At 50.0% G+C, this 15542-nt stretch overlaps 1 protein-coding gene across 1 annotated transcript in view; it reads left to right on the top strand.

Annotated features, from left to right (window-relative positions):
- The window catches only part of FPGS (folylpolyglutamate synthase), a 158419-nt gene that overhangs the window by 95697 nt on the left and 47180 nt on the right, over positions 1-15542 (top strand). Inside the window, exons 9-11 of the mRNA XM_069236954.1 lie at positions 1043-1120; positions 1246-1393; positions 4669-4770. Of these exons, the coding sequence (XP_069093055.1) occupies positions 1043-1120; positions 1246-1393; positions 4669-4770 (328 nt within the window). The remainder of the gene's footprint in view (positions 1-1042; positions 1121-1245; positions 1394-4668; positions 4771-15542) is intronic.

The following is a 15542-nucleotide window of genomic DNA, read 5'->3' as shown; positions in this document are numbered from 1 at the left end:
AGCTGGGTGGGTAGCGGCTCCTGCTCCCGGACTCTTCTGGACTTGGTCCCCTTCTTCCACAGGTCATCCTGCTTCAGGAATCCACCGCTGGCTTATGGCAGTCCTGTCTGGGTGTCGCATTTTCTATTTCTTACTTTTGGGTGGTTTGGGGAAATTCCTCCTTTCTTGGTCGCTAGGGGGCACTGTGGTACCTTTGGTGTTCTTACCCCCAGCTCCCTTCTACACATTCCACTTACCTAGGTGGGGGTCCTGTGTTCGCATTCCATTTTGTTTCAGTATTTGGTTTGGGCTCCTCCTAGGGCCACCATTAGAAAACAGTGCAAATGCAGGTAGACATCTTTCTATGCCTATTGCAGATAACTAGTGTATATATTTAGTGTTACTTACCTCCTATTGGAGAGTTGCCTCTCTAGTATGTTTTACTATTGTCACTAAAATAAAGTTCCTTTTATTTTTGTAACACTGTGTGGTATTGTGCAGTACAGGAGGGAGAGGATGGGCTGTGTAGAGGCTACTGTGTAGTACAGGATGGACAGGGCAGGCTCTGTACAGAGGTTACTTTGCAGTATAGGAGGGTACTGTGCAGTACCGGGTAGAGAGGGCGGGCTGTGTACAGAGGGTACTTTGCAGTAAGGATGAAGATAGTGGGCTCTGTACAGAGGACTGTGTAGTACCGGGTGGAGAGGGTGGGCTCCGCACAGAGGGTACTGTGTAGTACCGGGTGGAGAGGGTGGGCTCCGCACAGAGGGTACTGTGTAGTACCGGGTGGAGAGGGTGGGCTCTGCACAGAGGGTACTGTGTAGTACCGGGTGGAGAGGGTGGTCTCTGTACAGAGGATACTGTGCAGTACTGGGTGGAGAGCGCAGGCTCTGTACAGAGGGTACTGTGCAGTTCCTGGTGGAGAGAGTGGGCTCTGTACAGAGGGTTCTATGCAGTACTGAGTGGAGAGGGCAGGCTCCCTGCAGGTCAGAGGTCGCTCTGCTGAATTTGGCCCTGCTGCTGCCCTTGGAATACTCATGGTGTTGACATTTCCTCTTCCCAGCCGGGTGTTCCAGCCTTTACCGTGCCCCAGCCTTACGGGCCCCTCGAGGTACTGAAGAACCGGGCAGCTGAGATAGGGGTAAGTACCTCGGACTTGGTGGTATGATGCTTGGTCTGCTGATGGAGAGGGGGCACGGCAGACCCCGTGGCCAACTCCCTATAAATGAGCAGTTGGCGCTGACCCCTCTTTCCTCCTCCCTGCAGTGCCCCCTGTTGCTGTGCCCGCACCTGGATGCCTATGAAGATGACGACAAAGCCATTATCTTGGGACTGGCAGGCGAGCACCAGCGATCCAATGCTGCCCTGGCACTGCAGCTTTCGCAGACGTGGCTCCAGCGCCGAGGGTACAGAGGTAAGGGGGACCTGTAGCGCCGAGGGTACAGAGGTAAGGGGGACCTGTAGCGCTGAGGGTACGGAGGTAAGGGGGACCTGTAGCGCCGAGGGTATGGAGGTAAGGGGGACCTGTAGCGCCGAGGGTACGGAGGTAAGGGGGACCTATAGCGCCGAGGGTACGGAGGTAAGGGGGACCTGTAGCGCCGAGGGTACGGAGGTAAGGGGGACCTGTAGCGCCGAGGGTACGGAGGTAAGGGGGACCTGTAGCGCCGAGGGTACGGAGGTAAGGGGGACCTGTAGCGCCGAGGGTACGGAGGTAAGGGGGACCTGTAGCGCCGAGGGTACGGAGGTAAGGGGGACCTGTAGCGCCGAGGGTACGGAGGTAAGGGGGACCTGTAGCGCCGAGGGTACGGAGGAAGGGGGGGACCTGTAGCGCCGAGGGTACGGAGGAAGGGGGGGACCTGTAGCGCCGAGGGTACGGAGGAAGGGGGGGACCTGTAGCGCCGAGGGTACAGAGGTAAGGGGGACCTGTAGCGCCGAGGGTACAGTGGTAAGGGGGACCTGTAGCGCCGAGGGTACAGAGGTAAGGGGGACCTGTAGCCCCGAGGGTACGGAGGTAAGGGGGACCTGTAGCCCCGAGGGTACGGAGGTAAGGGGGACCTGTAGCCCCGAGGGTACGGAGGTAAGGGGGACCTGTAGCCCCGAGGGTACGGAGGTAGGGGGGGGGGGGGACCTGTAGCCCCGAGGGTACGGAGGTAGGGGGGACCTGTAGCGCCAAAGGGTTTCAACAGGTGGGGGTGCTCAAGGCCTCTGATCACTTTGTACTAGTGCAAAAAGCCTACTTGACATTTGAGAAAATACATTGTACGGGCTTGGGTAAAGATGGCACGGAGTCTGAAGACGTGTGGGGATAAACTGATTAGAAGCTGGTTTTGTGGTATCTGGTGGTGGGTTTGATATTGGGGTGTGTAAGGAAATGCCTCCTTGGCATGTTTACCCCCGAAGTTTTTGCCTTTGCTGATGCTAAGTTATGATTGGAAGTGTGCTGGGACACTGCTAACCAGGCCCCAGCACCAGTGTTCTAAACTGTACCTTTGTCTCCACAATTGGCACAGCCCTGGCACTCTGTTGGGGATTCAAGGCAACCCCAAAATTACCACACCAGAACTCAGGGCCGGTTAGGTGTGGCTTCAGAGGTCGCTGGTCCCTGTCGGATGCGTCTCTAGAGTAGGTTTTTGAAATTGGAGACAGGCCGGTAGGGCTGGGGCCAAAGCAGTTGTCTTCCTCCTTCTCTGCAGGCTTGTAGATCAGCAGTCCTTCTTTCTTCAGGTTGCAGGAATCTGATTTCCTGGGATCTGGTGAGCCCCTAAATACTGAATTTATGGGGTGTGTTTAGGTCAGGAGGGCAGTAGCCAATGGCTACTGTCCTGGAGGGTGGCTACACCCTCTTTGTGCCTCCTCCCTGTGGGGAGGGGGGCACATCCCTAATCCTATTGGGAGAATCCTCCAATCTCAAGATAGAGGATTTCTAATGGCAGGGGTCACCTCGGCTCAGGGCACCTTAGGGGCAGTCCTGAGTGGTGGGTGACTCTTCGTTTTTCTAATTATCTCCTCCAGCCTTGCTGCTAAGTGGGGACAGTGGCCGGAGGGGCGGGCATCTCCACTAGCTGGGATGCCCTGGGGTGCTGTAACAAAAAGCATGAGCCTTTGAGGCTCACCGCCAGGTGTTGCTGTTCCTGCAGGGGGAGGTGTGAAGCACCTCCACCCAGTGCAGGCTTTGTTTATGGCCTCAGCGAGCACAAAGGCTCTCACCCCAGGGGGGCAAAAACTTGTCTCAGTGGCAGGCTGGCACAGACCAGTCAGTTCTGCACTGAAGGATTGGGTAAAATACAGGGGGCATCTTCGAAGATGCCCTGTGTGTGCATTTTTAAATAAATCCAGCACTGGCATCAGTGTGGGTTTATTATTCTGAGAAGTTTGATACCAAACTTCCCAGTTTTCAGTGTAGCCATTATGGAACTGTGGAGTTCGTTTTTGACAAACTCCCAGACCATATACTTAATATGGCCACAACTGTACTTACAATGTCTAAGAATAGACGTAGGCACTGTAGGGGCATATTGCTCATGCAGCTATGCCCTCACCTGTGGTATAGTGCACCCTGCCTTAGGGCTGTAAGGCCTGCTAGAGGGGTGACTTACCTATGCCACAGGTAGTGGGTTGTGGGCATGTTACCCTGAGGGGGATGCTATGTCGACTTTGCTTTTTTCTCCCCACCAACACACACAATCTGCAATGGCAGTGCGCATGTGTTAGGTGAGGGGTCCCTTAGGGTGGCACAACAAATGCTGCAGCCCTTAGGGACCTTTCCTGGTCACAGGGCCCTTGGTATCACTGGTACCTTTAACAAGGTACTTATCTGTGTGCCAGGAAAGTGCCAATTGTGGAAACAATGGTACATTTTAGGTGAAAGAACACTGGTGCTGGGGCCTGGTTAGCAGGGTCCCAGCACACTTCTCAGTCAAGTCAGCATCAATATCAGGCAAAAGTGGGGGGGCATGGGGGGTGGGTAACTGCAACAGGGAGCCATTTCCCTGCAGTGTTATATCCTTGTGACGTGGTTTGTGGTGTGTCCGTGTGAGCTCAGATGTGGGACATGGAGGTGTTTGGTTAATTGTGGTGCTGGAGTTTGCACATTTGTCTGAAGCCAACAGGTGGCGTTCTATCAGGAGGACAGTTCAGGGGTTGATAGTCCGGCAGTGATTGGTTTTCTCGTGTTTGAATGGACTTTGTTGCCTGCTTTCAAGTAGCCGATAAAGAGCACCAATGGAGTGGGAGGGAGTGAAGAGTAGAGAGTAACAAGGAGTCAGAGGTGGTTGTAGTAAGAGGGTTGAAGATGAAGGAAGTGGAGACGGAGCATGGAAGTGAGTTCAAGAAAGAAAACAACATCATGAGAATGCGTATAGAGCATGGAGCGCAGAGAGAATAAAATAGACCTAACCGGAGGAGAAATCGCATGACGAGAGGAAGCCAGGAGGGAGACGAGTGGACAGAGGGTGGAGTAAGGAAGGCAGAGAAGGAGGGAATGGAGGGGAGAGGTCACTGTGCGCGCAGCCAGGCCAGTGACATGTAAAGTGAATTTTTCTTCTTTGAGGGTCGTTAATAGTGTCTTGATGGTTTGCATTGTCACCCCCCCCCCCCCACCCCCCCCCCCCCCCTTCCACAGCAGCGGCACAGTAATATCACTTGTACCCTCAGCCCAGGGTCAGTCTCGTCTTCACTCTCCTTCCACAGATATTGGTGAACCGAAGGATGTGTGGCGGAACTGCCAGCTCTCCACGGGGTCTCTGCTGCCGCTGGCCACAGCCTTCCGGCCCAGCCTGTCCATGGTGGAAGGTAAGCACACTACCGGCTCACACCCTCCGCACCCAGAGCTGGGGTGAGGTGGGCTTATGATAGGTGATCTGCCCTAGGGCATTAGGGTGGCATGGAGGGGTTGGTTCTGTGATATTGGGGTAAGTGGGGTTGGCATGAGGGGGAAGGTAAGTCGCACAGGAAGAATCTGGTAGAGGGAGCACAAAGCCGGGCACCAGAGAGGGTTAGTCTCAAAGGAGTAGCCTGGGTTGGCATGGGGCAATAAGAACTTGCCTGGGAAGCAGATGCGTGGGTTAAGAGGGGGCATGAGACAAATTGGGATTTTCAAATTAGGGGTGTGGGTACTGGGGGAGTGTCACAAGGACGAGGCTTTCATGGGGGTGTAAAGACCAGCCTGGATGAGGAAGTGGGGCCCTGTGGGTTTGCATGAGGAGGCTTTAAATGTAACGTTGGAAGTAGCAGCTTAGGGAGGAGGGGTAAGGCTGGCACCAGAGACTTGGGGGGGGGGGGGGGGGTGGGGAGAGAAAGAGGCAAAGGGAGTTGTTGGCATGAGAATTAATGACTTGCATGTGCCGAGCCTGGCACAGGAGATATGCTAAGCCTGTCATGGGTTAGATCTGCAGTGTTGCTGGTAGGAGGCTGAAATGGAGTAGAGAGTGGAACATGGGATGAGACTGGTTCAATGCTGGCACAGGGCAGTGCAACAAGGGGTGGAGCTGAGGGCGTGTGCTTATGGGGACTGTAGCTTACACTGTGGCTGAAGAAGGCACTTGGTGCTGAGTAAGAAAGTTGTGATGTTGGTGCAGAGGCTGGACCTGAAGCCTGGATCTGGTGGAACGGAGCATGAGTAGTGCTCTTGAGTTTGGGGGGGGGGGGGGGGCTGATCTGCAGTCGAATGGGGATGAGAGGGAGCGTAGACTGTTCTGGCGTATATAGTAGAAATGGTTCAGAGCAGACACGGCCTGGGTAAGAGTCACCCAGGGGTTGCGGCCTGTGTTGGATGCCTACACCGAGTGCTGTGAGAATTACCTGCCACAGTGGAGGTTGAAGCTGCCGTCATCAGGGGCTTGATGCTGCGAACATGGAGCATAGAGCGGGTCCGGTTGGGGTGGGAGGGTGTGCTGGTGCGGTTGGGGTGGGTGGGTGGGTGTGCTGGTGCGGTTGGGGTGGGTGGGTGTGCTGGTGCGGTTGGGGTGGGTGTGGTTGGGGTGGGTGTGGTTGGGGTGCGGTTGGGGCGGGCGTGCTGGTACAGTTAGCTGGTGCCCTGGCAGTGTGGACTGGTACGTACAGGAAGCTGGCCTGGTGTGTGGTGAGCAACTGTGGTGTCATCACCTTATACCAGGTCCAGGTATCCCCTATCAGTGAGGTGTAGTCAGTGTCTAGAAGCCAGGGCTCTCTAGAGGGAGCTGTGGATGAGCAGCCGAGGATTATCTAGGAGACATGAAGCTTATGCAGTAGTAGTCACACAGCACTCGCACACATGAGAGAACCACACAGTGCTACTAAAATAAAGGTACTTTCTTATGGTAACACGAATACCAAAATACTGTATTACAGTACTCCGCTACGAGGTGAGTAAAATATAGGACTAAACAGTTTTTTGTTTTTTCCTCGTGCTTCTCTGAACATCGGCACGCCCGCGACAGAAAAGGCAATTACTCGATGGATTATAGTAACAGTACAACTGGCATTGAACAGTAACACTAAGGAACAGACCAGGGCAGATTCCACAAAAGGGCATTTTTACCTAATCTAATGTTATCATTATGGCGCATGTGCAGAGGCGGCCTGGCCATCCGCGCTTACCTTCACTAAGCATTATTTTAGAGATATTGAGTTACAAATAAAAACTTTGGCAAGACTCTATTTACTGAAACAATTAATACCCTTTGCATCATGAGGGAAGCATAGCTACAAATCCTGTGCCCAGCGTGCACCTCTAGACGAGGATTCAGGCTGGAAAAGAAACCTGTTACCTGTAGCAATGGTTTGGTATGTTGAGGCTCTTCCATGTTCGGAAGAAGCATCTGAAATGGGGCGAGGGGCACACTTTGAAACATTGTGAGGTTGCCATCATCCATCCCTTTGTCAATGCCTACTCCAAAAAAAAAAAAAAAAAATTAATACTTAACCCCTTAGCTGCTGGGCCTTTTCCCCCCCAGTGCTGAGCCCTTTTTTGGCTATTTGGGGTAGTTCGCGCTTAGGGCTTCATAACTTTTTGTCCACATAAGCTAACCACGCCAAAATTGCGTCCTTTTTTTCCAACATCCTAGGGATTCTAATGGTACCCAGAGTTTGTGGTTTCCCCTGGAGGAGACCAAGAAAATAGCCAAAATACAGTGAAAATTTTGTTTTTTCCAAAAAAATGGGAAAAAAGGGCTGTCGAAGAAGGCTTGTGGTTTTTTCCCTGAAAATGCCATCAACAAAGGGTTTCTGGTGCTGAAATCACTATCTTCCCACCTTTCAGGAACGGGCAGACTTGAATCAGAAAACCACATTTTTCAACACAAATTTGGCATTTTACTGGGACATACCCCATTTTTACTATGTTTGGTGCTTTCAGCCTCCTTTCAGTTAGTGACAGGAATGGGTGTGAAACCAATGCTGGATCCCGGAATGCTAAACATTTCTGAAAACTAGACAAAATTCTGAATTCAGCAAGGGGTCATTTGTGTAGATTCTACAAGGTTTTCTTACAGAAAATAACAGCTGAAATAAAAAAATATTGAAATTGAGCTGAAAACAGCCATTTTTCTTTATGTTTTACTCTAACTTTTTCCTGCGATGTCAGATTTCTGAAAGCTATATACCGTTTTGTCTGCTGGACTCTTCTGGTTGCGGGGATATAAAGGGCTTGTAGGTTCATCAAGAACCCTAGGTACCCAGAGCCAATAAATGAGCTGCACCCTGCAGTTGGTTTTCATTCTATACTGGGTATGCAGCAATTCATTTGCTGAAATATGAAGAGTGAAAAAGAGGTATCAAGAAAACCTTTGCATTTCCAAAATGTGATCAAGATAAGGTTTTGAGGAGCAGTGGTTATTTGCACATCGCTGAATTCCGAGGTGCCCATACTAGCATGTGAATTGCAGGGCATTTCTCAAATAGACGTATTTTTTACACACTCTCTTATATTTGGAAGGAAAAAATGTAGAGAAAGATAAGGGGCAATAACACTTGCTTTGCTATTCTATGTTCCCCCAAGTCTCCCGATAAAAATGATACCTCACTTGTGTGGGTAGGCCTAGTGCCCGCGACAGGAAATGCCCCAAAACACAACATGGACACATCCTATTTTTTTTTATAGAAAACACAGCTGTTTTTTTCCAAAGTGCCTACCTGTAGATTTTGGCCTCTAGCTCAGCCGGCACATAGGGAAACTTACCAAACCTGTGCATTTCTGAAAACTAGAGACCTAGGGGAATCCAAGGAGGGGTGACTTGCGGGGCTCGGACCAGGTTCTGTTACCCAGAATCCTTTGCAAACCTCAAAGTGGCTAAAAAAACAAGTTTTCCTCACATTTCGGTGACAAAGTTCTGGAATCTGAGAGGAGCCACAAATTTCCTTCCACCCGGCGTTCCCCCAAGTCTCCCGATAAAAATGATACCTCACTTGTGTGGGTAGGCCTAGCGCCCGCGACAGGAAATGCCCCAAAACAGAACGTGGACACATCACATTTTTTCATAGAATACAGTGCCTACCTGTGGATTTTGGCCTCTAGCTCAGCCGGCACCTGGGAAAACCTAGCAAACCAGCACATTTTTGAAAACTAGAAACCCAGGGGAATCCAAGATGAGGTGACTTGTGGGGCTCGGACCAGTGATCCATTCCTGACACAGGCACTAGGTGTAGGCACTCAAGTGGGGTAGTGTTTTTATCTGGACAGGTGAGGAGTCACTGGGTGGTAGGAATGTTGTGGATCCCAACATTTTCCTGTAGTTTGTGTGACAGAAATGCGAGAAAAATAGTTTTTTTTCAACATTTCAGCTTTGCAGGGTATTCTGGGTAAGAAAACTTTGGGGAATCCACACAAGTCACACCTCTGTGGACTCCCCCGAATGTCTAGTTTCCAGAAATGTTTGGGTTTAGTGTGTTTCTCTATATGGCCGCCGAATCCAGGACCAAAAACACAGGTGCCTGCCTTACAAAACCAGTTTGTTTTGCCATAGACAATTTTGATGTCTCCACAATATGATTTGGGTGGTGGAATTTGGGGCTGAACTAAATTGGTGAGCTCCCAAGAGAGCACTCTCTCTCTCTGCTTGCCGCCGCATTCACCTGCTCTCTGGGTTGGCCTAACCCACTATTACCCAGTTGCACGAACAGCTTGCGAAGGGACAGCAGGACTGTCCTCATCACCTCCCTCATAATGTACTGGAAGAGGAGTTTTCGAATGGGACTCCTCTGACTGAAAAATCACTCCCAGAGTCTGCGCCATTGTCCTATCCCTCAGATGCTGTCTCAGTATCTGATGTCTCAGTCTCTGATCCTATGTCAGAGCGGTCCTCTATAACCCGAGTGCAGGCAGCAGTCATCCATCAAGATGCCATCTCTGCTATTGGCTAAACTGTTGCTCTAAAACACTAGCCTACGTAGACAGTCACAAAATCGATGGTGTGTGTGAGATACGTGCAACAGTAGAGGCCACCTTACCTGCGCTTCTTCCCTCAATCAGCACGTACTTTCAAGACACTCAAAAAACACCTTGTCACATACCGTTCGTCACAGTCTTTAGCACCTCCTGCGCCCAGTCCAACAATCATTATTGGTGCTCCCACTCCCTCCTCCTCGGATTCCCTCATTACCACCCAGCAAAAGTGCCCTTCATCTCTCCATAGACTTTACTAATGTACTCAGCTATTTACATAAAATACAGATGTGCTCTTTGCAGTAGGCATATAAACCTTCTGCGCTTCTTTATGGCACTAAAACTGCCACTAGACAAGTCGGACCCTTCTCCCCCCAGGGAAACCACACACATATTGACAAAAGTGATATATATATGACAGCCAACCACCTGAAACTCAACTCAAGCAAAACCGAAATAATCCTCTTTGGCCCACACAAACACCTGGGACCCCCCATGGTGGCCCACCACGCTAGGCCCTGCACCCACCCCCGCCAACCACGCACGCAACCTCAGCATCATCCTAGACTCCTCCCTCTCGATGACCCAACAAATCAACGCTCTTACCTCCTCATGCTTCAACAAACTCCGTATACTGAAAAACATTCAAATGGATCCCCACAGAGACCAGAAAAACTGTCACTCACGCACTCATCAGCAGCAGGCTTGATTACGGAAACGCCCTCTACGCCGGCACCACTCTAAAACTCAAGCGCAAACTACACGCATCCAGAACTCAGCAGCACGACTCATCCTCGACCTCCGCCGACACCAACACATCTCTCCACACTCCAAATCCCTCCACTGGCTCCCCATTGACAAAAGGATCACCTTCAAGATCCTCATCCTCGCACACAAATCACTCCACAACACAGGCCCTGCCTACCTCAACGAGAGTCACATTCCACACCCTCACACGAAACGTCCGCTCAGCTGACCTCTCTCTCGCCTCTGTCCCCCGCATCAAACACACCACCACCGGGGGCAGATCCTTCTCCTACATTGCACCCAAAACCTGGAACGCACTCACAACCCACCTTCGCAAGACCCAAAACCTACTTCTTTTCAGGAAGGGCCTCAAAACCTGGCTTTTTGAACAGTGAACCTCCCAGCCCCTTTCCCTCCCCCAAGCCCCCCCCCCCCCCCCCAGCGCCTTGAGACCCTCACAGGTGAGTAGCGCGCTTTATAAATCTCTTTGATACAGATCTACCTCTATATATATATATATATATATATATATATATATATATATATATATATATATATTCGTTCGATGGCATCTGTTGCTGTAGATACGCATGTTTTGCAATAGCTCGCCATCTGGTGTTGGGCCGGAGTGTTACAAGTTGTTTTTCTTCGAAGAAGTCTTTCGAGTCACGGGACCGAGTGACTCCTCCTTTTGTCTCCATTGCGCATGGGCGTCGACTCCATCTTCGATTGTTTTTTTTTCCGCCATCGGGTTCGGACGTGTTCCTGTCGCTCCGAGTTTCGGAACGGAAAATTAGCTAATTTCGGAAGATTTTCGTCGGTATTGTTGCGTTCGGGATCGGCGTACTTAGATTCCACACCGCATCGAAGAGCTCCGGTGCCCTTCGGGGTAGTTTTTCGATCCCCCGTCGGGGCCTGGTCGGCCCGACCGCGTGCTGAAGAACGCCGATGGAACGGACCCCGTTCCGTTTCTGCCCCAAATGCCACAATAAATACCCCTATACAGACCAACACTTGGTCTGTAACCTGTGCCTGTCACCTGAGCACAGTGAAGACACCTGTGAGGCCTGTCGTGCGTTCCGGTCCCGAAAGACACTCCGAGACCATCGAGCCAGAAGACTTCAGATGGCGTCCGCGCCGACAGCCCACCGAGAGTTCGAGGAGCAGGAAGAGGAAGGTACCTTCTCGATCCAAGAATCAGACTCCGAAGGATTCGACGATACACAAACCGTGAGGAAGACGTCGAAAACCACACAGAGAAAGATTTACAAGGCCCAGGGGACGCCACTGCCATCAGGCCATGGCTCCACCCATAAATTCGGTGACCGACCGTCTGCACCGAAAAAGGCCCAAACAGTGCCGAGGTCGTCCGACTCCGGTCGAGACACCGGCACGCAGCCTTCTCGGGACCGAGAAAGTGCTGGAGACAAGCCTCGACACCGAGATGCCGGTGTGGACACGGCTCGACGCCGAGACAGCGGCACCGAAGAAGATCGACGCCGAGAGGTTTCGGCCCCGAAAAAGAAAAAAGTCACCTCGGAGCCGAAAAAACACGCAGACAGGGTTTCGATGCCGAAACAAACTGCAAGCGACCCAGCTTCAGGCTCTTATACAGAAGAGCACTCGCTAACCTCCCAAATGCAAAAGCATAGGTTTGAGGAAGAGCTACAAGCAACTGATGTGGACCATACGCAAAAGCGTATCTTCATACAGCAGGGGACAGGAAAAATAAGCACCCTTCCCCCCATTAGAAGAAAGAGAAGGTTGGAGTTCCAAACTGAACAGACACCACAACCAAAAGTGGTGAAAAGAGTTACCCCACCACCCTCTCCTCCGCCCGTGATTAACGTCTCACCAGCACGAACTCCATCACACTCCCCAGCTCACACCACCATAAGCCAGGGTGACCAAGATCAAGACGCATGGGACCTATACGACGCCCCAGTGTCAGATAACAGTCCGGAGGCATACCCTACGAAGCCATCTCCACCAGAAGACAGCACCGCGTATTCTCAAGTGGTGGCTAGAGCAGCACAGTTTCACAACGTAAGCCTCCACTCAGAACAGGTCGAGGATGATTTTTTATTCAACACTCTCCTCCACCCACAGCTCATACCAAAGCCTGCCTATGCTCCCTGGTATGCTCCGGCACGCGAAAGAAATCTTTAAGGAGCCGGTCAAAAGTAGGGCAATCACACCAAGGGTGGAAAAAAAGTATAAGGCGCCTCCTACAGACCCGGTTTTCATCACTACACAGCTGCCACCAGACTCTGTCGTTGTAGGAGCAGCTAGGAAAAGGGCCAACTCTCACACATCTGGAGATGCACCACCCCCAGATAAAGAAAGCCGCAAGTTCGATGCAGCTGGTAAAAGAGTCGCAGCACAAGCTGCAAACCAGTGGCGCATCGCGAACTCCCAGGCACTACTTGCGCGCTATGACAGAGCCCACTGGGACGAGATGCAACATCTCATTGAACATCTGCCCAAGGACTTACAAAATAGGGCAAAACAAGTGGTTGAGGAGGGACAGACCATTTCCAACAACCAGATCCGCTCCTCCATGGACGCTGCAGATACAGCTGCACGGACAATTAATACATCTGTAACTATCAGAAGGCATGCATGGCTCCGAACGTCTGGATTTAAACCAGAGATTCAACAAGCAGTTCTCAATATGCCTTTTAATGAAAAAGAACTGTTCGGTCCAGAAGTGGACACAGCGATTGAGAAGCTCAAAAAAGATACGTACACTGCCAAAGCCATGGGTGCACTCTACTCCCCGCAGAGCAGAGGGAATTACAGCACATTCCGTAAAACACCCTTTCGAGGGGGGTTTCGGGGTCAGAGCACACAAGCCAGCACCTCACAAGCAACACCGTCCAGTTACCAGGGACAGTATAGAGGAGGTTTTCGGGGACAATATAGAGGAGGGCAATTCCCTAGAAATAGAGGAAGATTTCAGAGCCCCAAAACCCCTACTACTAAACAGTGACTCACATGTCACTCACCCCCTCCACACAACACCAGTGGGGGGGAAGAATAAGTCATTATTACAAAGCATGGGAGGAAATCACTACAGACACTTGGGTTCTAGCAATTATCCAATATGGTTATTGCATAGAATTTCTACAATTCCCTCCAAACATACCACCAAAAGCACAACATTTGACAACACACCATTCCAATCTCCTGGAGATAGAAGTGCAGGCACTATTGCAAAAGAATGCAATCGAATTAGTGCCAAACACACAAATAAACACAGGAGTTTACTCACTGTACTTTCTGATACCAAAGAAGGACAAAACGCTGAGACCAATCCTAGACCTCAGAGTAGTGAACACTTTCATCAAATCAGACCACTTTCACATGGTCACACTACAAGAAGTATTGCCATTGCTAAAACTACACGACTACATGGCAACTTTAGACCTCAAGGATGCTTATTTCCATATACCAATACACCCATCGCACAGGAAATACCTAAGGTTTGTATTCAAAGGAATACATTACCAATTCAAGGTACTGCCTTTCGGATTAACAACCGCACCAAGAGTCTTTACCAAATGCCTAGCGGTAGTCGCTGCACACATAAGAAGGCAGCAAATACATGTGTTCCCATATCTAGACGACTGGCTAATCAAGGCCCATTCGTTAATACAGTGCTCAAATCACACAAATCAGATCATACAAACCCTCTTCAAACTAGGGTTCACCGTCAATTTCACAAAATCCAAAATTCTGCCGCGCAAGGTACAACAATACCTGGGAGCCATAATAGACACATCAAAAGGAGTAGCCACTCCAAGTCCACAAAGAATTAAAAATGTCAACACCATCATACAACGCATGTATCCAACACAAAGGATACACGCAAAGATGGTACTACAACTCCTAGGCATGATGTCTTCATGCATAGCCATTGTCCCAAACGCAAGACTGCACATGAGGCCCTTACAACAGTGCCTAGCATCACAATGGTCACAAGCACAGGGTCACCTTATAGATCTGGTGTTAATAGACCGCCAAACTTACCTCTCGCTTCTGTGGTGGAACAACATAAATTTAAACAAAGGGCGGCCTTTCCAAGACCCAGTGCCACCATACGTAATAACAACAGATGCTTCCATGACAGGGTGGGGAGCACACCTCGATCAACACAGCATACAAGGACAATGGAACGTACATCAAACAAAACTGCATATAAATCACCTAGAACTTCTAGCAGTTTTTCAAGCACTAAAAGCTTTCCAACCAATAATAGTTCACAAATACATTCTCGTCAAAACAGACAACATGACCACAATGTATTATCTAAACAAGCAGGGGGGGACGCACTCCACGCAGTTAAGCCTGCTAGCACAAAAGATTTGGCGTTGGGCAATTCACAACCAAATTCGCCTAATAGCACAATTTATACCAGTGATCCAAAATCAACTCGCAGACAATCTCTCTCGAGATCACCAACAGGTCCACGAATGGGAAATTCACCCCCAAATTCTGAACACTTATTTCAAACTCTGGGGAACACCTCAGATAGACTTGTTTGCGACAAGGGAGAACGCAAAATGCCAAAACTTCGCATCCAGATACCCACACGAACAATCCCAAGGCAATGCCCTATGGATGAACTGGTCAGGGATATTTGCTTACGCTTTTCCTCCTCTCCCTCTCCTTCCTTACCTGGTAAACAAACTCAGTCAAAACAAACTCAAACTCATATTGATAGCACCAACTTGGGCAAGGCAACCCTGGTACACAACGCTGCTAGACCTATCAGTAGTACCCTGCATCAAAATGCCCAACAGGCCAGATCTGTTGACACAGCACAACCAAAAGATCAGACACCCAGATCCAGCATCGCTGAATCTAGCAATCTGGCTCCTGAAATCCTAGAATTCGGGCACTTACAACTTACCCAAGAATGTATGGAAGTCATAAAACAAGCCAGAAGGCCATCCACCAGGCACTGCTATGCAAGTAAATGGAAGAGGTTTGTTTTCTACTGCCATATTAATCAAATACAACCATTACACACAACTCCAGAACATGTAGTGGGTTACTTGCTTCACTTACAAAAATCTAACCTGGCTTTCTCTTCCATTAAAATACACCTTGCAGCAATATCTGCATACCTGCAGACTACCTATTCAACTTCCCTATATAAGATACCAGTCATTAAAGCATTCATGGAGGGCCTTAGGAGAATTATACCACCAAGAACACCTCCTGTTCCTTCATGGAACCTAAATGTTGTCCTAACTAGACTTATGGGTCCACCTTTTGAACCCATGCACTCCTGCGAAATACAGTTCCTAACCTGGAAGGTGGCATTTCTCATCGCCATTACTTCCCTAAGAAGAGTAAGCGAGATTCAGGCGTTTACAATACAGGAACTTTTTATACAACTACACAAGAATAAGGTCGTCCTAAGGACCAATCCTAAATTTTTGCCAAAGGT

This window comes from Pleurodeles waltl, chromosome 6 (genome assembly GCF_031143425.1).
Source record: "Pleurodeles waltl isolate 20211129_DDA chromosome 6, aPleWal1.hap1.20221129, whole genome shotgun sequence".
Lineage (NCBI taxonomy): Eukaryota > Metazoa > Chordata > Amphibia > Caudata > Salamandridae > Pleurodeles > Pleurodeles waltl.
The sequence above is the reverse complement of the archived record's forward strand: the minus strand, read 5'-3'. Positions and strand labels throughout refer to the sequence as shown.